The sequence below is a fragment of the Cyanistes caeruleus genome, chromosome 1 (assembly GCF_971803275.1).
Source record: "Cyanistes caeruleus chromosome 1, bCyaCae1.hap1.1, whole genome shotgun sequence".
In the NCBI taxonomy this organism is placed as follows: domain Eukaryota; kingdom Metazoa; phylum Chordata; class Aves; order Passeriformes; family Paridae; genus Cyanistes; species Cyanistes caeruleus.
The window spans coordinates 152,594,585-152,617,093 of record NC_141701.1 but is presented as its reverse complement, the minus strand read 5'-3'; the positions used below and the strand labels follow the sequence as shown (position 1 = coordinate 152,617,093).

At 68.4% G+C, this 22,509-nt stretch overlaps 1 protein-coding gene across 1 annotated transcript in view; it reads left to right on the top strand.

Annotated features, from left to right (window-relative positions):
• Positions 1–22,509, top strand: part of KCNH2 (potassium voltage-gated channel subfamily H member 2) — a 34,558-nt gene that overhangs the window by 10,862 nt on the left and 1,187 nt on the right. Inside the window, exons 6-13 of the mRNA XM_086852098.1 lie at positions 11,841–12,266; positions 12,854–13,232; positions 18,143–18,342; positions 19,341–19,593; positions 20,035–20,228; positions 20,594–20,693; positions 20,763–21,008; positions 21,605–21,782. Of these exons, the coding sequence (XP_086708224.1) occupies positions 11,841–12,266; positions 12,854–13,232; positions 18,143–18,342; positions 19,341–19,593; positions 20,035–20,228; positions 20,594–20,693; positions 20,763–21,008; positions 21,605–21,782 (1,976 nt within the window). The remainder of the gene's footprint in view (positions 1–11,840; positions 12,267–12,853; positions 13,233–18,142; positions 18,343–19,340; positions 19,594–20,034; positions 20,229–20,593; positions 20,694–20,762; positions 21,009–21,604; positions 21,783–22,509) is intronic.

Here is a 22,509-nt window from a genome sequence, read left to right as displayed (position 1 = left end):
GGACACGGGGGACACGGGGACACGGGGGACACGGGGGCACGGGGGACACGGGGGACACGGGGGACACGGGGGACACGGGGGCACGGCTGCGCTCACCGCGGTGGGCTCTGCCCCCCGGCACTGCCAGGGGCTCTCGGGGTGTCCCCGGCTCGGGGGACGGGGGTGTCCCTGCAGTGACCCCGCGATTCACCCGCGGGCCGGAGCAAGGTCACCGCGCTGGGTGACACTGACGGGCACCTGGGGTGGCACCCCCGCGGCCCCTGGGACCGCCGGAGATCCTGCTCTGTTCCCGAGGGGATCCCTGCGTGGGGCAGGACAGGGCTGGGGACCCCAGACCCACTCGGGGGTGCCACCAGCCGGGGCGTGTCACTGGGGCATCGCTGCCTGCTGGGGCCGGCCTGGGGACACCGGGGACCCCCCATTGCCGGGACGAGTCCTGCCGACCCCGGCCCCGCTGGCACCGGCTGGGTGGGCGAGGGCGCTGCCCCCCGGGTCCCTCTCGCTGGGGCTGGGGGTGCCCGGGGGGGCCGGGCGGGCGCAGCCGTGGGGCGCTGCCAGCGCTGGGCAGCGGCCAGGGACACGGGGACACCGGGAGCCGTGAATCAGCCGGGGCTGCCAGGGCCAGCTCACCGCTACCGTCATTGTCCCTGTCCCCGTCACTGTCCTTGTCCCCACCATCCCCGTCCCCATCCCGCTGCTCGCGGGGCAGGGCGAGTCGCACTTGGGGGGCGCGGGGGGCTGCGGGTGCCGGCTGGCGGCGGGGAGGGGGCGGCAGCGGAGCAGGCAGGGAAGGTTCGGCGGCCCCCCGTGCCCCCCTCGCCCCGGTGTCCCCGCGGGGCCGCTCCCGGCCGCTCCCGGTCCCTCCTCCGGGGAGTGGCGACGGCTGGAGCCGGGGGGGGCCCGGCGGGGGCGAGCGGCGGGGGGGGCTCGGGGGGTCCCGCCCCGCTCCATCTGCCGCGCGCAGGGCCGGGGGGCGGCGGGGGGGGCGCGGGGACCCCCGGAGCGCGGCCATGGCCCCGGCGCGGCGCGACAGCGGCGACCGCGGCGACCGCCCCGACGGGGAGCGGCGGGAGCGGGTCCGCAGGGCCGTCCGGGTGTCCAGCCTGGTGGCACAGGAGGTACGGGGGGCGCTCGGGGGGCGCCGGGGGCCGCGGGGGTCCTCACCCAGAGGGAAAACGGGACCCACGATTTTTACCGCAGCGCCTGAGCTCGGGGTCCCGGGGGCGTCCCCACGCCGGAATGGGGGAAACGGAGCGGGGGGGGCACCGGGGGTGCTGGCGGGCGGCTCTGGGGTTCACCGGGGGGATCTGGGGGCTCTGGGGAGGCTCCCCCGGCTGGGGGAACGGGGTCCCGTTGTCCTTTCACCGCGCGCGGACACGGCGGCCCGGGGGTGTCCCCGTGCGGGGATGGGGGGAGGAGGGGGGCGGGCCCCGGGGGTCGCGGCCGGAGCGCTTGGATGGGGTTGGTGGTCCCGGGATTTTCTGGGGGGTTTCCCCCCACCACGGGAACAGGGACCCGCAATTTGTCCTGCCGTGCGAGGGCGCGGGGTCCCGGGGGTGTCCCCGCTCCGGGATGGGAGACACTGAGCAGGGGGGGGGCACTGGGGGTCGCAGCAGGCGGCTCTGAAGGGCTGGGGGGGCCCGAGGGGGCCCGGGGTCTCGCCAGGGTCCTGTGGCTCATCCCGCCGTGAGTGGGTGTGGGGTACCGCGGGTGCCCCCGCGCCTGGAGTTTGGGGCGCTGGTGGTTGTGGGCGAGTCTGGGGGTCCAGGGGGATCTGGGGTCCCCGGGGGTTGGGGAGCACGACCCCCTCATGGGTCCCCAGTGCCCACCCGGTGCCATGGCCGGGCCCAGTGCCGTGTCCAGCTGTGCCATGGTGGCTTGTGGTGTGGCGAGGGGTAACGGCTTGTGGCTGGCGTGGTCTCTGCTGCGTCCCAGGTGGCCCCCATTGTGTCCCAGGCGGTCCCCAGTGTGTCCCAGGTGGTCTCCAGTGTGTCCCAGGCGGTCCCCAGTGTGTCCCAGGCGGTCCCCAGCGTATCCCAGGCGGTCCCCAGTGTGCCCCAGGTGGTCCCCAGTGTGTCTCAGCAGGTCCCCAGTGTGTCTCAGCAGGTCCCCAGTGTGCCCCAGGTGGTCTCCAGTGTGTCCCAGGCGGTCCCCAGCGTGTCCCAGGCGGTCCCCAGTGTGGCCCAGGTGGTCTCCAGTGTGCCCCAGGCGGTCCCCAGTGTGTCTCAGCAGGTCCCCAGTGTGTCCCAGGTGGTCTCCAGTGTGTCCCAGGCGGTCCCCAGTGTGTCCCAGGTGGTCCCCAGCGTGTCCCAGGCGGTCCCCAGTGTGTCTCAGCAGGTCCTCAGTGTGTCCCAGGCGGTCCCCAGTGTGTCCCAGGTGGTCCCCAGTGTGTGCCAGGTGGTCTCCAGTGTGCCCCAGGTGGTCCCCAGTGTGTCCCAGGTGGTCCCCAGCGTGTCCCAGGCGGTCCCCAGTGTGTCCCAGGTGGTCCCCAGTGTGTCCCAGGCGGTCCCCAGTGTGTCTCAGCAGGTCCCCAGCGTGTCCCAGGCGGTCCCCAGTGTGTCCCAGGTGGTCCCCAGTGTGTCCCAGGCGGTCCCCAGCGTGTCCCAGGCGGTCCCCAGTGTGTCCCAGGTGGTCCCCAGCGTGTCCCAGGCGGTCCCCAGTGTGTCTCAGCAGGTCCCCAGTGTGTCCCAGGTGGTCCCCAGTGTGTCCCAGGCGGTCCCCAGTGTGTCTCAGCAGGTCCCCAGTGTGTCCCAGGTGGTCCCCAGCGTGTCCCAGGTGGTCCCCAGTGTGTCCCAGGCGGTCCCCAGTGTGTCCCCTCGTAGCCGTTCCCTTGCCGGTGGCTTTGGGGCGGGTGTGGGTCAGTGCCAGCGTCACCGGGTAGCGGTCGGAGCTGGGGCGGGCGCACCGCCCCCCAGGAACGTCACCCCATCCCACAGGGACGTCACCCTGTCACGGGGTTTGTCCCCTGCCCTGCCACGGGTGCCACGGGCAGAGGGTGCCACTGTCGCTGCCCGCCCAGGGTGGCCCTGTGTCCCCTGCGCCCATGTCGGGGGGCCCCGAGGGCGCTGCGACCCCGCAGCTCAGCGCCGTGAGTACCCCCGGGGAGGGGGAAAGTGGGGGGCTCCCGGCAGAGGGATGTCTGTGCTATTGGGGTGTCTGCTGTGTCGGGGTGTCCCCCGGTGCTCGGGGTCACTGTTTGGCCACCGGTGCTGCCCTGGTGGTGCCCACGTTGGGTGACAGCTGCAGGGGGACAGGGATGTCATGGGGGGGCAGCGGCTGGAGGGGTGCGGGGGTCCCAGCGCCTCAGGGTCAGTGACGAGCTGGGTGTCAGTGTTCAGGTTTGTGAGGTCTGGGGGTCTCAGACCCTGGTGGGGCATTGGGTGGGTGCCAGGGTCTGTGTTAGGGCACGTGTGGGGCACCCAGGCAGGTGTGGGGCACCCAGGCAGGTGTGGGGCACCCAGGCACGTGTGGGGCACCCAGGGAGGTGTGGGGCACCCAGGCACGTGTGGGGCACCCAGGCACGTGTGGGGCACCCAGGCAGGTGTGGGGCACCCAGGGAGGTGTGGGGCACCCAGGCTGGGCGAGTGTTGGGTGCCCTTGGGGGTGTCGGGGGTCCGTGGCTGTCAGGTACCCGGCAGTGTTGGATGCCTGTGGGTGCCGGGTGCGTGCTGGGGCAGGATTTGGGGCTCTGGGACTGTGGGGTACCGGCTGGGGCAGGATTTGGGGCTCTGGGACTGTGGGGTACCGGCTGGGGCAGGATTTGGGGCTCTGGGACTGTGGGGTACCGGCTGGGGCAGGATTTGGGGCTCTGGGACTGTGGGGTACCGGCTGGGGCAGGATTTGGGGCTCTGGGACTGTGGGGTAGCGGCTGGGGCAGGATTTGGGGCTCTGGGACTGTGGGGTACCGGCTGGGGCAGGATTTGGGGCTCTGGGACTGTGGGGTAGCGGCTGGGGCAGGATTTGGGGGTCCCTGCCGGGTGCCCGGCTGTCCCGCCGTGGGGCACCGGCGGGAGCAGGGACTGGGCAGTGCCGGAGGGGGTGTCAGGGCACCGGGGGTCCCGGGGGGCTGGGTCCGGGTGCCGGGGGTCAGGCAGGGGGTGTCAGGGCACCGGGGGTCCCGGGGGGCTGGGTCCGGGTGCCGGGGGTCAGGCAGGGGGTGGGGGGCTGTGGGGGTCCCGGGGGGCTGGGGCTGGGTGCCGGGGGTCAGGCAGGGGGGCTGTGAGGGTCCCCGGGGGCTGGGTCCGGGTGCCGGGGTTCAGGCAGGGGGTGGGGGGCTGTGGGGGTCCCGGGGGGCTGGGTCCGGGTGCCGGGGGTCCGGCAGGGGGTGGGGGGCTCTCGGGGCCCGGGGGTGCCCCTGTCCCGGCCCGGGTATTTGGGGTGCGCCGTGGGCGCAGGTGTCTGGGTCGCGGCAGGTGCGGTGCCGGGTGGCCCGGGGGGCGGGGGGCGGGGGGTGTCGGTGTCACCGCAGGTGTCGGGGACGCGTCACCAGGGCGGGACGTGTCGCCGCGTGTTGCCGAACGTGTCGCGGGCACCGCCGCCATCTGTGTCACCGTGACTGACGGGTGTCGGGGCGGGGGGTGCCACCGGCTCCGGGGGACATCGCCGCGTATCGGCCCCGTGCGCCAGGGGTGGGGGTCCCGCCCGTGCGTGGGGGTGTCCCCAGCCCCTCTTCGTGGCACCCCCGAGCTCCGCTGCCACGGGGGGCTGGGGGGCGCGGGGAGGGGCTGGGGACTGTCCCCAGGGCTGGGGGTCGGGGGGGTCTCTGCGTGTCCCGCTGTGTGTGCGGGGGGCTGGCACGGGGAGGGGGTGCCAGGACCCCCGGGGCTGGCGTGGGCTGCTGTGCTGGGGCGGGGGGCGCACCTTGGGGGGATTGCCGGTGTATCTGTGGGGCTGATGCGTTGGGGCTGTGTTTTGGGGGGCTGGGGCTAAGTGGGGGTCCCGGTCACTCCCGTGCCGTCCGTCCCATCCCAGTGGCCAGCGGGGCCGGGGGTCCCCAGACAGGGGTCACGTCCTGGGGGGAGTTCGGGTGGGGTGTGGGTCCAGCCCCGGCCCACGGGGGTGGGGAAGGAGCGGGGGGGGCCCGGGGGGCCCGGGGTCTCTCCCCGTAGGCGGCGGGACCCCCTCTGTCCCCGGGGCCTTCTGCCGGCCCGGGCCCCCCGCCCCCCTCGCCGCAGGCCGGGATTTGTCCCACTTTGCCGCGGCAGCTGCGATAAATTTAGCGGCAGGAGCGGCTGGTGGCTGCAGCCGCCCCCCGGCCCCCTCCTCCCTCCCTCCCTGCCCCCTCCCTGTCCCCTCCTCCCTCCCTGTCCCCTCCCTGCCCCCTCCCTGCCCCCTGCCCCCTCCCTGCCCCCTCCCTGCCGCCCCCCCGGGCCCCCCCGGCCCCCCGGCCCCGCTCACACCCGCCCGGGCCGGCCACGGCCACGGGGGTCTCGGGACCGGCACTGGGGTCCCCTCCGGGACCTCCCGGGGACACCCCCGGGCTGGGCCCGCCGGGGGGGCTCTGTGCCATGGCAGCCCGGGCCACCCCCGGGCCACCCCCGGGCCACCACCGGGCCACCCCCGGGCCACCACCGGGCCACCCCCGTGCCCCCAGGGCCACCCCAGGGCCACCCCCGGGCCACCCCCGGGCCACCCCAGGGCCACCCCCGTGCCCCCAGGGCCACCCCAGGGCCACCCCCGGGCCACCCCCGGGCCACCCCAGGGCCACCCCCGTGCCCCCAGGGCCACCCCAGGGCCACCCCCGGGCCACCCCCGGGCCACCCCAGGGTAACCCCCGGGCCACCTCAGGGCCACCCCCGTGTCCCCGTGTCCCCCGTGTCCCTGTGTCCCATGTCCCTGTGTCCCGTCTCCCTGTGTCCCCCGTGTCCCCGTGTCCCCGTGTCCCCCGTGTCCCTGTGTCCCCGTCTCCCTGTGTCCCCCGTGTCCCCGTGTCCCCGTGTCCCCGTGTCCCCCATCCCACCCCAGGGACCCGGGGGGTGTTGGGGTGCAGCCCCCGGGGGGGGGACCGGGACCCCCCGCACTCCGGGCTCGTCCCTCTGTCACACGCTGCGGGGGGACACGGGTGACACGGGAATCCCCCGCGTGGGGGTGGCGGCTGTGACGCAGGAGCTGCTGTGTCCCAGTGCTGTCATCGCGTGTCACTGTGTGTCCCAGCACTGTCACTGTGTGTCCCGGCACTGTCACTGTGTGTCCCGGCACTGTCACTGTGTGTCCCGGCATTGTCACTGTGTGTCCCAGCATTGTCACTGTGTGTCCCAGCACTGTCACTGTGTGTCCCAGCACTGTCACTGTGTGTCCCCAGCATTGTCACTGTGTGTCCCAGCACTGTCACTGCGTGTCCCGGCATTGTCACTGTGTGTCCCGGCATTGTCACTGTGTGTCCCAGCATTGTCACTGCATGTCCCAGCACTGTCACTGTGTGTCCTCAGCATTGTCACTGTGTGTCCCCAGCACTGTCACTGTGTGTCCCGGCACTGTCACTGTGTGTCCCCAGCACTGTCACTGTGTGTCCCAGCATTGTCACTGTGTGTCCCGGCACTGTCACTGTGTGTCCCAGCATTGTCACTGTGTGTCCCAGCACTGTCACTGTGTGTCCCCAGCACTGTCACTGTGTGTCCCAGCACTGTCACTGTGTGTCCCAGCATTGTCACTGTGTGTCCCAGCACTGTCACTGCGTGTCCCAGCACTGTCACTGTGTGTCCCAGCACTGTCACTGTTTCCCGGCATTGTCACTGTGTGTCCCCAGCATTGTCACTGTGTGTCCCAGCATTGTCACTGTGTGTCCCAGCACTGTCACTGTGTGTCCCGGCACTGTCACTGTGTGTCCCAGCACTGTCACTGTGTGTCCCGGCACTGTCACTGTGTGTCCCCAGCACTGTCACTGTGTGTCCCCAGCACTGTCACTGTGTGTCCCAGCATTGTCACTGTGTGTCCCCAGCATTGTCACTGTGTGTCCCAGCACTGTCACTGTGTGTCCCAGCACTGTCACTGTGTGTCCCGGCACTGTCACTGTGTGTCCCCAGCACTGTCACTGTGTGTCCCCAGCACTGTCACTGTGTGTCCCAGCATTGTCACTGTGTGTCCCGGCACTGTCACTGTGTGTCCCAGCATTGTCACTGTGTGTCCCAGCACTGTCACTGTGTGTCCCCAGCACTGTCACTGTGTGTCCCGGCACTGTCACTGTGTGTCCCCAGCATTGTCACTGTGTGTCCCCAGCACTGTCACTGTGTGTCCCAGCACTGTCACTGTGTGTCCCCAGCACTGTCACTGTGTGTCCCCAGCATTGTCACTGTGTGTCCCCAGCACTGTCACTGTGTGTCCCGGCATTGTCACTGTGTGTCCCAGCACTGTCACTGTGTGTCCCGGCATTGTCACTGTGTGTCCCGGCACTGTCACTGTGTGTCCCAGCATTGTCACTGTGTGTCCCAGCACTGTCACTGTGTGTCCCCAGCACTGTCACTGTGTGTCCCAGCACTGTCACTGTGTGTCCCCAGCACTGTCACTGTGTGTCCCCAGCATTGTCACTGTGTGTCCCCAGCACTGTCACTGCGTGTCCCGGCATTGTCACTGTGTGTCCCAGCATTGTCACTGTGTGTCCCAGCACTGTCACTGTGTGTCCCCAGCACTGTCACTGCGTGTCCCCAGCACTGTCACTGTGTGTCCCGGCACTGTCACTGTGTGTCCCAGCACTGTCACTGCATGTCCCAGCACTGTCACTGCGTGTCCCAGCACTGTCACTGCATGTCCCAGCACTGTCACTGTGTGTCCCCAGCACTGTCACTGTGTGTCCCAGCATTGTCACTGTGTGTCCCCAGCATTGTCACTGTGTGTCCCAGCATTGTCACTGCGTGTCCCCAGCATTGTCACTGTGTGTCCCGGCATTGTCACTGTGTGTCCCCAGCACTGTCACTGCATGTCCCAGCATTGTCACTGTGTGTCCCAGCACTGTCACTGTGTGTCCCAGCATTGTCACTGTGTGTCCCCAGCACTGTCACTGTGTGTCCCAGCACTGTCACTGCGTGTCCCGGCATTGTCACTGTGTGTCCCAGCACTGTCACTGTGTGTCCCGGCATTGTCACTGTGTGTCCCCAGCACTGTCACTGCGTGTCCCCAGCATTGTCACTGTGTGTCCCGGCACTGTCACTGTGTGTCCCAGCATTGTCACTGTGTGTCCCGGCACTGTCACTGTGTGTCCCAGCACTGTCACTGTGTGTCCCCAGCATTGTCACTGTGTGTCCCAGCACTGTCACTGTGTGTCCCAGCACTGTCACTGTGTGTCCCCAGCATTGTCACTGTGTGTCCCGGCACTGTCACTGTGTGTCCCGTCACTGTCACTGTGTGTCCCCAGCATTGTCACTGTGTGTCCCCAGCACTGTCACTGTGTGTCCCGGCATTGTCACTGTGTGTCCCGGCACTGTCACTGTGTGTCCCAGCACTGTCACTGTGTGTCCCAGCATTGTCACTGTGTGTCCCCAGCATTGTCACTGTGTGTCCCCAGCATTGTCACTGTGTGTCCCCAGCACTGTCACTGTGTGTCCCGGCATTGTCACTGTGTGTCCCAGCATTGTCACTGTGTGTCCCCAGCATTGTCACTGTGTGTCCCCAGCATTGTCACCGTGTGTCCCCAGCACTGTCACTGTGTGTCCCCGGCACTGTCACTGTGTGTCCCCAGCACTGTCACTGTGTGTCCCCAGCACTGTCACTGTGTGTCCCGGCACTGTCACTGTGTCCCAGCATTGTCACTGTGTGTCCCAGCATTGTCACTGTGTGTCCCCAGCACTGTCACTGCATGTCCCCAGCATTGTCACTGTGTGTCCCGGCACTGTCACTGTGTGTCCCCAGCACTGTCACTGTGTGTCCCCAGCATTGTCACTGTGTGTCCCGGCATTGTCACTGTGTGTCCCCAGCACTGTCACTGTGTGTCCCAGCATTGTCACCCCGTGTCCCGGCATTGTCACTGTGTGTCCCAGCATTGTCACTGCGTGTCCCAGCGCCATCACTGTGTGTCCTGGCATTGTCACCGCGTGTCCTGACATTGTCACTGCATGTCCTGTCATTGTCACTGCGTGTCCCTGTGCCATCACCGCGTGTCCCTGGCATTGTCACCGCGTGTCCCGCCATTGTCACCGCGTGTCCCAGTACCATCACTGTGTCCCCGGCACTGTGTGTCTGTGTCACCACCTGTCCCCGCGTGTCCTGGTGCCATCACCTCGTGTCCCAGCGGTGTCACCGTGTGTTCCCACACCACATATCCCGTCACCACGTGGCTGTTCCCGCTGCCCCACGAGGCCACCGAAGCTGGTGGCCCCTGGGGACAGAGGTGGCAGTGCCCGTGTCCCAGAGGGGCTGTGACAATGTTTTGGCTGCGGCAACAGGACAGGAACGGCATCCCAGCCTGTGGGCACTGCACGGCTGGGAGGACATGGCTGGGGTGTCCCTGGGTGTCCCTGGGTGTCCCCTGGGTGTCCCTGGGTGTCCCTGGGTGTCCCCTGGGTGTCCCCTGGGTGTCCCTGGGTGTCCCCTGGGTGTCCCTGGGTGTCCCTGGGTGTCCCCCTGGGTGTCCCTGGGTGTCCCCTGGGTGTCCCTGGACCCTGACTCCCTGCTCGTTGCCGTACTCGGGCGCTCTCCCCGCACACCTGGGCAGGTGTTGGTGCCCTTGAGGTGCCCTTGAGGTGCCGGGGGGTTGTGCCATGTCCCACCTCGTGCCGTGTCACCCGTGGGCACCCATGGCCACACCGCTGTCCCCACTGTGTCGCCGACCCCTGCGGCGTGTCACCGTGTATCGCTGCGTGTCACCATGTGTCACCGCATGTCACCGTGTGTCATGGTGCTCCAGGGAGGCCGGGGCTGTTGGGCTGTTGGGCTGTTGGGGTGTAGGGCTGTTGGGCTGTTGGGGTGTAGGGCTGTTGGGGTGTAGGGCTGTTGGGCTGTTGGGCTGCTGGGCTGTTGGGCTGTTGGGGTGTAGGGCTGTTGGGGTGTAGGGCTGTTGGGCTGTTGGGGTCTTGGGGCCGTTGGGGTCTTGGGGCTGTTGGGGTCTTGGGGCTGTTGGGCTGTTGGGCTGTTGGGGTGTAGGGCTGCTGGGCTGTTGGGCTGCTGGGCTGTTGGGATGTTGGGCTGTGGGGCTGTTGGGCTGTTGGGCTGTTGGGCTGTTGGGGTGTTGGGCTGTTGGGCTGTTGGGCTGTTGGGGTGTTGGGCTGTTGGGCTGTTGGGGTGTTGGGCTGTTAGGCTGTTGGGCTGTTGGGCTGTTGGGCTGTTGGGCTGTTGGGCTGTTGGGGTGTTGGGCTGTTGGGGTGTGTGCTGGGGGCTCGGGGGGGCAGCTCTGGCCGTGGCCGTGGCAGCAGCAGCGGAGCAGCCTGGGAAAAATTTCCGCCCCAATAATTCCTGTCGGCTCTGGCGGAGCGCGGCTGGCGCGCACCGCGCCGGGGGTCCCCGCTGTCCCCGGGGGTCCCGCTGTCCCCGGGGGTCCCCGCTGCCGCCGGGGGTCCCGGGGCACACAATGGGCAGGGGGCCGGGCTGGGGGGGTCCCTGACCCCCGCTGCCCCCCCGAGGATGCTGCCCGCGCTCCTGCAGCTGCTGCAGGAGTTCCCGGGGGGCTCCCCCGCGCCCCCCCGGCCCGGGCCCCCCCCCGGCCCCTGCCCCATGCCCGGGGTCCCGCTCTGCAGCGCCTGCCTGGGGCTCCGCCGCGATGGCACCGGGCACGGACAGGAGGAGAAGGTACCGGTACCGGCCCTGCCTGCGCCCCCCGGGGGACCCGGCAAGGGGGGCGGGGGTGCCGCGGGGGGGGCACTATGCCCACCCGTGACCCGGCGGGGGCTGTGGGGACCCCAGGCTGTGTCCTCGGCTGTTGTTTGGGAGGGTTTGGGGGGTTACATAAAGCTCTGGCTCTGCGTGACGGGGTCACCCCGACCCCCCCAGTGGTGCCCTCGGGGCTGGGGGGCCGATGGGGCGGGGGGGGGGATTGCACCCATCCCCTCCCTGTGGGGCAGCAGCAGATGGAGCCCCACGATGGGCACGGAGGGGCAAGGGGACCCCCGGGGGGTGCGGGGGGACCCCGTGGGGCAGAAGGGAGGCTGTGACTCTGTGGGGCACAGGATGGGGGGGCCGTGGTCACCCCCCATCCCCTCTCACCTTGCCGCGGGGCTGTGCGTGGTGATGGGCCCTGTGGACCACCCCCAGGGATGCCCCAGACCCCCGAGGTTGTGCCCCCAGGGTGTCCCTGTCGGGCAGGGAGGAGGGGCCGGTGCCCCCCAGCCGGAGATGCCGGGGGGAGGCCGTGCCCCTGACGGAGGCTGGGGATGGCCGTGGCTGGGGGGCACAGAGCCGGGGCCCGGGGCAGCATCGTGGCTGTTGGGGTGGGAAGTGCCCTGGTGGTATTTGTGGGGCAGGAGGGGGCTGTGGGGCAGCTCTGTGGTGTGTGTGGGGGGCTTTGTCCCCCCCGTGGCCTCCAGCTGTTCCCCTGGTCACACGTGGTGGTGTCCCTGCACCCCCATGGCCTGTGCTGGGGTCACCCCCGAGTCACAGAACCAGCTTTGGGAAGGACCTTTAAGGCCACCGGGTCCAGTGCTGAGCCAACGCCCCCGAGCCGTGTCCCCACCTCTCCCCGGCCTGGGGGTCTGCTCCCCCTGCAGCCCCCCTGCTGGGGTCCCCCCTCACCCCCGACTCACAGAACTGCTGAGGCTGTAAAGGACCCCTCAAAGCAGCGGGTCCAGCGCTGACCCACCGCGGCCAGGGCCACCGAGCCACGTCCCCAGGCAGCACACTGCTCGGGGTTGGGGCCACAGGAGCTCAGTCCCGCGGGGTGCTGGGGGGCAGGGCTGACCCCCCGTGTCCCCTGTCCCCAGGTGCTGTCCCTGGGTGCCGATGTGCTCCCCGAGTACAAGCTGCAGGCGCCGCGCATCCACCGCTGGACCATCCTGCACTACAGCCCCTTCAAGGCCGTGTGGGACTGGCTGATCCTGCTGCTGGTCATCTACACGGCCATCTTCACGCCCTACTCGGCCGCCTTCCTGCTCAGTGACTCCGAGGAGGCCCAGCGCCACCACTGCGGCTACTCCTGCAGCCCCCTCAACGTGGTGGACCTCATCGTGGACATCATGTTCATCATCGACATCCTCATCAACTTCCGCACCACCTACGTCAACTCCAACGAGGAGGTGGTGAGCCACCCCGCCAAGATCGCCATCCACTACTTCAAGGGCTGGTTCCTCATCGACATGGTGGCCGCCATTCCCTTCGACCTGCTCATCTTCGGCTCTGGCTCCGAGGAGGTGACATGGGGGCGCAGACGGGGCGGCGCTGCCTGGGCTGCTTTGGTGCTGGGGGTTGTGTTTGGGGGTCCCAGCTGTGCCCCCGGTGCTGGGGTGCTGGGAGCTGTTCCCTGGGAGCCGGTTCCTCCCGTGGGGAGTGTCTGGGGGTCCCACAGCACCCCCGGGCTAGGACAGCACCGGTGACTCCTTCCCAGACCCCCTCTGCTCTGGGTGGGACACCAGGGGCACCTGGGGCTGGCACGGGGAGCGGGGACAGGGGCTCCTGGCACCCTGTGCCCTACCAGGGACCTGTGGGAGTTCTCTGGCCCGGTGACCCCCCCTTTCCTCCCTGCCCAGACACCTCCGCCCTGGGGGGCACCCGGGGCAGGGGGAGACCCCCGGGATGGAGGTGCCTGCCTTGGGCCAGGGACCCCCCGCCCCTCCGGGGTTCTGAGGGTGTCTCCTCACCGCCGAGCCCCCTTTCCCCCGTGCCCCTGACCGCAACGCTCATCGGGCTGCTGTGGGGAGAGGGGACAGACCCCCCTCACCCTCCCGGGGGTCCTGGGGGTCCCTCCGCCCCCCGTAACCCTTTGGGTGCCTTCCTGCAGACCACGACGCTGATCGGGCTGCTGAAGACGGCGCGGCTGCTGCGGCTGGTGCGCGTGGCGCGGAAGCTGGACCGCTACTCGGAGTACGGCGCGGCCGTGCTGTTCCTGCTCATGTGCACCTTCGCACTCATCGCCCACTGGCTGGCCTGCATCTGGTACGCCATCGGCAACGTGGAGGGGCAGCGCACGGGCTGGCTGCACGCGCTGGGCCAGCAGATCGGCAAACCCATCAACGGCACCTCGGGGCCCTCCATCAAGGACAAGTACGTCACCGCGCTCTACTTCACCTTCAGCAGCCTCACCAGCGTCGGCTTCGGCAACGTGTCCCCCAACACCAACTCCGAGAAGATCTTCTCCATCTGCGTCATGTTGATCGGATGTGAGTGCCCGTGGGGTGTGAGAGCCCCTGAGGGGGTGTGCGGAGTGCTGTGGGTGTGCCCAAACCTGTGGGTGTACCTGTGCACACCTGTGTGTGTGCCTGCACACCTGTGGGTGTACCTGTGCACACCTGTGGGTGTATCTGTGCACACCTGTGGGTGTACCTGTGCACACCTGTGGGTGTATCTGTACACACCTGTGGGTGTGCCCACACCTGTGTGTGTATCTGTGCACACCCGTGGGTGTACCTGTGCACACCCGTGGGTGTACCTGTGCACACCCGTGGGTGTACCTGTGCACACCTGTGGGTGTACCTGTGCACACCCGTGGGTGTACCTGTGCACACCTGTGTGTGTATCTGTGCACACCTGTGGGTGTATCTGTGCACACCTGTGGGTGTACCTGTGCACACCTGTGTGTGTGCCTGCACACCTGTGGGTGTACCTGTGCACACCTGTGGGTGTACCTGCGCACACCTGTGTGTGTATCTGTGCACACCCGTGGGAGTACCTCTGCACACCTGTGTATCTGCAAACCTGTGGGTGTACCTGCACACCTGTGTGTGTATCTGTGCACACCTGTGTGTGTATCTGTGCACACCTGTGGGTGTATCTGTGCACACCTGTGGGTGTATCTGTACACACCTGTGGGTGTATCTGTGCACACCTGTGTGTGTATCTGTGCACACCTGTGGGTGTATCTGTGCACACCTGTGTGTGTATCTGTGCACACCCATGGGTGTATCTGTGCACACATGTGGGTGTATCTGTGCACACCTGTGGGTGTACCTGTGCACACCTGTGTGTGTATCTGTGCACACCTGTGTGTGTATCTGTGCACACCTGTGGGTGTGCCTGCACACCTGTGTGTGTATCTGTGCACACCTGTGGGTGTATCTGCACACCTGTGGGTGTACCTGTGCACACCTGTGGGTGTATCTGTGCACACCCGTGGGTGAATCTGTGCACACCTGTGGGTGTACCTGCACACCCGTGGGTGTATCTGTGCACACCTGTGGGTGTACCTGCACACCTGTGTGTGTATCTGTGCACACCTGTGTGTGTATCTGTGCACACCTGTGTGTGTATCTGTGCACACCTGTGGGTGTACCTGCTCACACCCATGGGTGTATCTGTGCACACCTGTGTGTGTATCTGTGCACACCTGTGTGTGTATCTGTGCACACCTGTGGGTGTGCCTGCACACCTGTGTGTGTACCTGCACACACCCATGGGCGTCCCTGTGCACACCTGTGATTGTACCTGCACACCTGTGTGTGTATCTGTGCACACCCGTGGGTGAATCTGTGCACACCCGTGGGTGTACCTGCACACCTGTGTGTGTACCTGCACACCTGTGGGTGTACCTGCACACGTGTGTGTGTATTTGCACACCTGTGGGTGTGCCTGCACACCTGTGGGTGTATCTGTGCACACCCGTGTGTGTATCTGTGCACACCTGTGGGTGTACCTGCACACCTGTGGGTGTACCTGCACACCTGTGGGTGTATTTGCACACCTGTGGGTGTATCCGCACACCTGTGGGTGTACCTGTGCACACCCGTGTACACATCCAGGTGTGCCTGACAGCACCCAGGGCCTTGGGCAGCCTCGTCTGCACCCCCAAGGTGGGTGTGAGTGCACCTGGGTGTGAGAGCACCCGGGTGTGAGTGCACCTGGGTGTGAGTGCACCTGGGTGTGAGAGCACCTGGGTGTGAGTGCCCGTGGGTGTGAGAGCACCTGGGTGTGAGTGCACCTGGGTGTGAGTGCCCGTGGGTGTGAGAGCACCTGGGTGTGAGTGCACCTGGGTGTGAGAGCACCTGGGTGTGAGTGCCCGTGGGTGTGAGTGCCCGTGGGTGTGAGAGCACCTGGGTGTGAGTGCACCTGGGTGTGAGAGCACCTGGGTGTGAGTGCACCTGGGTGTGAGTGCCCGTGGGTGTGAGTGCACCTGGGTGTGAGTGCACCTGGGTGTGAGTGCACCTGGGTGTGAGTGCACCTGGGTGTGAGTGCCCGTGGGTGTGAGAGCACCTGGGTGTGAGTGCACCTGGGTGTGAGTGCCCGTGGGTGTGAGTGCACCTGGGTGTGAGTGCACCTGGGTGTGAGAGCACCTGGGTGTGAGTGCACCTGGGTGTGAGTGCCCGTGGGTGTGAGAGCACCTGGGTGTGAGTGCCCGTGGGTGTGAGTGCCCCTGGGTGTGAGTGCCCGTGTGTGTGAGTGCCCCTGGGTGTGAGTGCACCTGGGTGTGAGTGCCCCTGGGTGTGAGTGCCCGTGGGTGTGAGAGCACCTAGGTGTGAGTGCCCGTGGGTGTGAGTGCACCTAGGTGTGAGTGCACCTGGGTGTGAGTGCCCGTGGGTGTGAGTGCACCTGGGTGTGAGTGCACCTGGGTGTGAGTGCCCATGGGTGTGAGTGCACCTGGGTGTGAGAGCACCTGGGTGTGAGTGCACCTGGGTGTGAGTGCCCCTGGGTGTGAGAGCACCTGGGTGTGAGAGCAGCTGGGTGTGAGTGCCCGTGGGTGTGAGTGCACCTGGGTGTGAGTGCACCTGGGTGTGAGTGCACCTGGGTGTGAGTGCCCGTGGGTGTGAGTGCACCTGGGTGTGAGTGCCCCTGGGTGTGAGAGCACCTGGGTGTGAGTGCACCTGGGTGTGAGTGCCTGTAGGTGTGAGTGCACCTGGGTGTGAGTGCCCGTGGGTGTGAGAGCACCTGGGTGTGAGTGCACCTGGGTGTGAGTGCCCGTGGGTGTGAGTGCCCGTGGGTGTGAGAGCACCTGGGTGTGAGTGCCCGTGGGTGTGAGTGCACCTGGGTGTGAGTCCACCTGGGTGTGAGTGCACCTGGGTGTGAGTGCACCTGGGTGTGAGTGCACCTGGGTGTGAGTGCCCCTGGGTGTGAGTGCACCTGGGTGTGAGTGCACCTGGGTGTGAGTGCCCGTGGGTGTGAGTGCACCTGGGTGTGAGTGCACCTGGGTGTGAGTGCACCTGGGTGTGAGTGCCCGTGGGTGTGAGTGCACCCGGGTGTGAGTGCCCGTGGGTGTGAGTGCCCCTGGGTGTGAGAGCACCTGGGTGTGAGTGCACCTGGGTGTGAGTGCCCCTGGGTGTGAGAGCACCTGGGTGTGAGTGCCCCTGGGTGTGAGTGCCCGTGGGTGTGAGAGCACCTGGGTGTGAGTGCACCCGGGTGTGTGCAGAGCCGTGTGTGCACATCCACACACGCGCGGGTGACACCTGGATCTGTACCCACACACGGCGGAGGGGGCGGTGTGGGAGCCCCCCTGGGCTCAGTTTTGGGGGTTTGACCCCTTCACCGGCGCTCCGGGGGTCGGGGACACCTGTCTGCCTGTGCTCAGGTGACACAGGCGGGGGATGTGCCTGTGCTGGGCTCGGGAGGCTCTGCAGGGGGATCCGGATCCACGGGCTGGGGACACCTGAGGGTCACAGCAGCCCCACGGAACGCTCCAGACTGGGCACGGGGGCTGGGAACCTGGGAAAGGCCCTGGGGGTGCTGTGACAGGGGCTGGACACGAGCCCAGGGGGGCCCAGGGGGGCCCAGGGGTGCTCAGGGGGGCAGGAGGCCGATGGTCCCTGGGCTGTGCCAGCCCCAGTGTGGGCACAGCCCCAGGGCAGGGATTGTCCCCCTGGGCAGGGATTGTCCCCCAAGGCAGGGATTGTCCCTCAAGGCAGGGATTGTCCCCCAGGGCAGGGATTGTCCCCCTGGGCAGGGATTGTCCCCTGTGCTGGCCTTCCTGAGGGACCCCCTGGAATCCTGGAGAGCCCAGGAGAGGCTGGGGTGTGTTCAGGGAAGGATCTGGAGCCCCAGGAGGGGCTGAGGGAGCTGGGAAGGGGCTGGAGAATTGCTGAGGGAGCTGGGAAGGGGCTCAGGCTGGAGCAAAGGAGGCTCAGGGGGAATTTCTGGCTCTGCACAAGTCCCTGGCAGGAGGGGACAGCCGGGGGGGATTTGGGATCTGCTCCCAGGGAACAGGGACAGGAGGAGAGGGAACAGCTCAGGCTGGGCCAGGCAGGCTCAGGGTGGAAATTGGGACAATTCCTTCCTGGGAAGGGCAGTGCAGGCCCGGCCCAGCTGCCAGGGCAGGGGTGGAGTCCCCGTCCCGGGAGGGATTTGGAGGCCGTGTGACAAAGGGACCCCCCTGTGATGCTGGGGACCCCCAGTGACAACGGAGACCCCACGACAGTGGGCACCCTCCATGATGATGGGCACCCCACACCACAGCCCTGCCAGCGGGGGGGGTTTGGGGAGGTTTGAGGGGCCTGGGGGGGTTTGGGGGGGGCTTTGGGGGGGTTTGGGGAGGTTTGGGGGTGCAGAGCCCCCGGCACTGGTGCACGGCAGCAGCTTTGGGAGCACCACACCACCTCCCGCTCTCGGACTTGGGGAGGTTTGGGGAGTTTTGGGAGGTTTGGGGGGTTTGGGGGGTTCTGGGCGGTTTTGGGAGGTTTGGGGGTTTCTGGGGGGTTTGGGGGTGCAGATCCCCCGGCACTGATGCACAGCAGCAGCTCTGGGATCACTGCACCGCCTCCTGCTGCTCGGACTTGGGGAGTTTTGGGGGGTTTGGGGAGGTTTGGGGGGTTTGGGGGGTTCTGGGCGGTTCTGGGGAGGTTTGGGGGTGCAGATCCCCCTGCACTGGTGCACGGCAGCAGCTCTGGGATCACCGCACCGCCTCCCGCTGCTCGGACTTGGGGAGTTTTGGGGGGTTTTGGGGGTTTTGGGGGGTTCTGGGGGGTTCTGGGCGGTTTCGGGGTGCAGATCCCCCTGCACTGATGCACGGCAGCAGCTCTGGGATCACCGCATCGCCTCCCGCTGCTCGGACTTGGGGACACGGGGACCCCGCGCCCCCGGCCCGGGGGGTGGCAGTGGGGGGTTTGGGGGGGCTTGGGGGCGCAGAGCCCCCCTGACCCTGCCCCCCCAGCGCTGATGTACGCCAGCATCTTCGGGAACGTGTCTGCCATCATCCAGCGGCTGTACTCCGGCACGGCGCGCTACCACACGCAGATGCTGCGGGTGCGCGAGTTCATCCGCTTCCACCAGATCCCCAACCCGCTGCGCCAGCGCCTCGAGGAGTACTTCCAGCACGCCTGGTCCTACACCAACGGCATCGACATGAACGCGGTGAGACCCCCAAACCCCCCCCGGCACCCCCAAACCCTCCTCGGCACCCCCAAACCGCCCTGGTACCCCCAAACCCCCCCGGCACCCCCAAACCGCCCCCCCCGGCCCTCAGCCGGCATTTCCAGCACGCCTGGTCCTACACCAACGGCATCGACATGAACGCGGTGAGACCCCCAAACCCCCCCCCGGCACCCCCAACCCCCTCCCGGCACCGCCAAACCCTCCCCGGCACCCCCAAACCCCCCCCCCCGGCACCCCCAAACCCCCCCCGGCACCCCCAAACCCCCCCCCCCGGCACCCCTAAACCCCCCCCGGCACCCCCAACCCCCCCCGGCACCCCGAAACCCCCCCCCCGGCACCCCTCAAACCCCCCCCGGCACCCCCAAACCCCCCCTGGCACCCCCAAACCCCCCCGGCACCCCCAAACCGCCCCCCCCGGCACCCCCAAACCCCCCCCGGCACCCCCAAACCCCCCCCAAACCCCCAAACCCCCCCCGGCACCCCCAAACCCCCCCGGCCCTCAGCTGTCGCTCCGATTGGGAACGGCGAGGAAGAACGACACGGGACTCTCAAGGGAGTCACAACACGAGAATTCCCAGTTTATTGCTTCAGCTCTGTCTTATAGACAGATCCGTGGAAAGCACAGAAAGGAAACTCTAATTGGTTAACGAAGTGCTTCATCACCATCATTGGTCAGGGGCACTCTGCCCCCTGACCCTCTCCTGCAAGGAGAACAAGAGGACAGACAAACAGCACCTGGCAGACAAACAGCACCTGGCAGTTGTTTGCTGTCTCTGAGGATTGTTTTGAAATCCTCCTATGAATTTCCCAGGCTAGCTTCTCAGGCAGGACTGAGAGGCCGTGGGGCTGCAGTTTCTGCAGCTCTCTGCAGCCTGTTCCAAAGCTAGCATCCATAACTCAGCCGGCGTTTCCAGAACGCGGCGAGACCCTCCGGGAGCCCCCAAACCCCTGACCCCCGCCCCCCCGTGCCCCCCCAGGTGCTGAAGGGGTTCCCCGAGTGCCTGCAGGCCGACATCTGCCTGCACCTGAACCGCAGCCTGCTGCAGAACTGCGCCCCGTTCCGCGGGGCCACCAAGGGCTGCCTGCGGGCGCTGGCCATGAAGTTCAAGACGACTCACGCCCCCCCCGGGGACACCCTGGTTCACGCTGGGGACGTGCTCACCGCGCTCTACTTCATCTCCCGCGGCTCCATCGAGATCCTGCGCGGCGACGTCGTGGTCGCCATCCTGGGTGAGCCCCCAGAAGCGGCCCGGGGGTCCCGTGGGGCAGCCGCCCCCCTCGAGGGTCCTGCGCCGCCCTGGGCGCCCCCAGGGTGACACCCCGGCTCCCGGACACGGCCCGAGTCCTGGGGTGACCCCCCCTGCCCCCCAAGGGATCCCCCCCATGCTGGGACCCCCCCGGAACCGCACGCTGCCCCCGCCTTTTGGGGACCCCCGGGGGCCCCCCCAGTCCCGTGCACGTCCCGCGTGTGCCCCAGGGACCCCGAGCGACTCCCGCCCCTCCCGGAGCCCCCCCAGCTTTGGGGGTCACCTTGAGCGCCCCCCCAGCCCTGTCGTGCCCCCTCCCTCCGTGGCCGGAACCCCCCGGTTCCCCCGGGCGGGGGGAGCTGTGCGGCTGCGGGGGGCAGTGCAGGGACCCCCCGAGCCCCGCCGTGACCCCCGCACCCGCCAGGTAAGAACGACACGTTCGGGGAGCCGCTGCACCTGCACGCCCGGCCCGGGAAGTCGCGGGCGGACGTTCGGGCTCTCACCTACTGCGACCTGCACAAGATCCTGCGGGAGGACCTGCTCGAGGTGCTGGACATGTACCCCGAGTTCTCGGACCGCTTCTGGGGCACCCTGGAGATCACCTTCAACCTGCGCGACGTGAGGGGGCCGCGGGGCAGGGGTGGCGAGGTGGGAGGTGCAGGTGAAGCGGGAGGTCCCGAAATTTGGTGGTCCTGAGCAAACGAGGGAGTTCTGAGCAAGCTGGGGGGGAAAGGGGGAGGGTCCTGAGCAGTTCGGAGGGTCCCGAGCAAACCGGGAGTCTTGAGGAAATGGGGGGAGTTGGGAGCGGCTTGAGGGGCTCCTGAGGGATTCCGAGCAAGGCAGGAGGGCCCCGAGAGGAGCTGGGGGTCCTGAGCAGGTTGGGGGCGCTGAGCGAATTGCGAGGGGCTGAGAGATGGGGGGGGGGGGTCCTGAGGGCGCTGGAGGGGTCCCGCAGCCCCCCGAGCGCCCCCGTGTCCCCGCAGACCAACATGATCCCCGGCTCCCCGGGCAGTGACGAGCTGGACGGGGGCTTCTCCCGCCTGCGGCGCCGCAAGCTCTCCTTCCGCCGGCGCCCCGAGAAAGGTGGGGTCGGGGGGCCGGGACCCCCGGGCTGAGCCCAGGCCCACCCTGACCCCGGCCTGTCCCCTGCAGATGCCGCCAGTCCCGGGGAGTCCCGGGCGCTGCGGGGGGACGGCGGGGGGGGCCAAGCCCCCGGAGCCCCCCGAGGCCCGGCCGAGTGGGACCCCCCCAGCCCCTCCAGCTGCGGCTCGAGTGACGAGGAGGAGCCCCCCGCGCCTCCCCCGGGGGCCACCGCGCTGTCCCCGTTCCGCAGCGCCCCCCCGGCTCCCCCCGAGCCCGAGGAGCGGGAGGGCGGCGATATGTGCAACCCCCTCTCAGGTGGGTCGGGGGGCTCAGGGCGGGGGGCGGCCCCTTCCCCTTCACCCCCCTCCCTCCCTCGGGGCTCAGAGGACACCCCAGAAACCCTTGGGCACTGCGGTCCCCAGCCCTGCCCCAAGCCCCATCCCCGTCCAGCACCCGCCACTGCTCCCCTGTGCCCCCCTCAGCTGGGAGTGGGGGTCCCCCATTCCCTCCCCCTCGCTCAGGGTCCTGCAGACCCCCCAAAATCTGCAGCTGAAAGTTGGGATGGGGCGGGGGTTCCCCATTCCCTCCCCCCCCGCTCAGGGTCCTGCAGACCCCCCCAAAATCTGCAGCTGAAAGTTGGGATGGGGCGGGGGTTCCCCATTCCCTCCCCCCCCGCTCAGGGTCCTGCAGACCCCCCTAAACCTTGAACCCCCCATTCTCAGCCCTCCCCCAGCAGCTGCCCCTGCACCCCCTCAGATGAGGGTAGGGGTCTCTGATTGGGCTGGGGGGGTTCTAAACCCCCCCAAAAGCCTCGGCCCCCCCTCCCCACCCTTCCCCAATCCCCTGGATCCCCCCAACCTCCCCTCTCACTTCACCCCCCCCCAAACTCATTCACCCCCCTGCTTTTCCAGGCGCCTTCTCGGGGGTCTCCAACATCTTCAGTTTTTGGGGTGACACCCGGGGCCGCCAGTACCAGGAGCTCCCCCGTTGTTCCCACGGGGCTCCCCCAAATCCCCCCCCGAGCCTGACCCGCCGGCAGCGCTCTGACCTGGAGTCCCGCTTGGATCTGCTCCAGAAACAGCTCAACAGGTAAATCCGGGGGGCTCGGGTGGCACCTGGGGGGGCTTGGGCCAGTGGGACCCCGTGGGAGGCCCCCCCCATTGCCGGGGGGTCTGGAGAACCAGGAGAAGGAGGAAGGGGAGATCCCCCCCCCCCAGCTGAGAGAGGGGTGGGACGGGGGCAGAGGTTGGGGGTCCTGGGGGCGGTGCAGGGATGGGGGTCCGGGGGCGGTGCAGGGCTGGGGCTGAGGGTCCGGGGGCGGTGCAGGGCTGGGGGTCCTGGAGTGGTGCAGGGCTGGGGCGGGGGGTCCTGGGGCGGTGCAGGGATGGGGTTGGGGGCGGTGCAGGGATGGGGGTCCGGGGGCGGTGCAGGGATGGGGCTGGGGGCGGTGCAGGGTTGGGGTTGGGGGTCCTGGGGCGGTGCAGGGCTGGGGGTCCGGGGGCGGTGCAGGGATGGGGCGGGGGGTCCTGGGGCGGTGCAGGGCTGGGGGTCCGGGGGCAGTGCAGGGTTGGGGCTGGGGGCGGTGCAGGGGTGGGGGTCCTGGGGCGGTGCAGGGTTGGGGGTCCGGGGGCGGTGCAGGGATGGGGCTGGGGGTCCGGGGGCGGTGCAGGGATGGGGCTGGGGGTCCTGGGGCGGTGCAGGGGTGGGGGTCCTGGGGCGGTGCAGGGCTGGGGGTCCTGGGGCGGTGCAGGGATGGGGTTGGGGGTCCTGGGGGCGGTGCAAGGATGGGGCTGAGGGTCCGGGGGCGGTGCAGGGC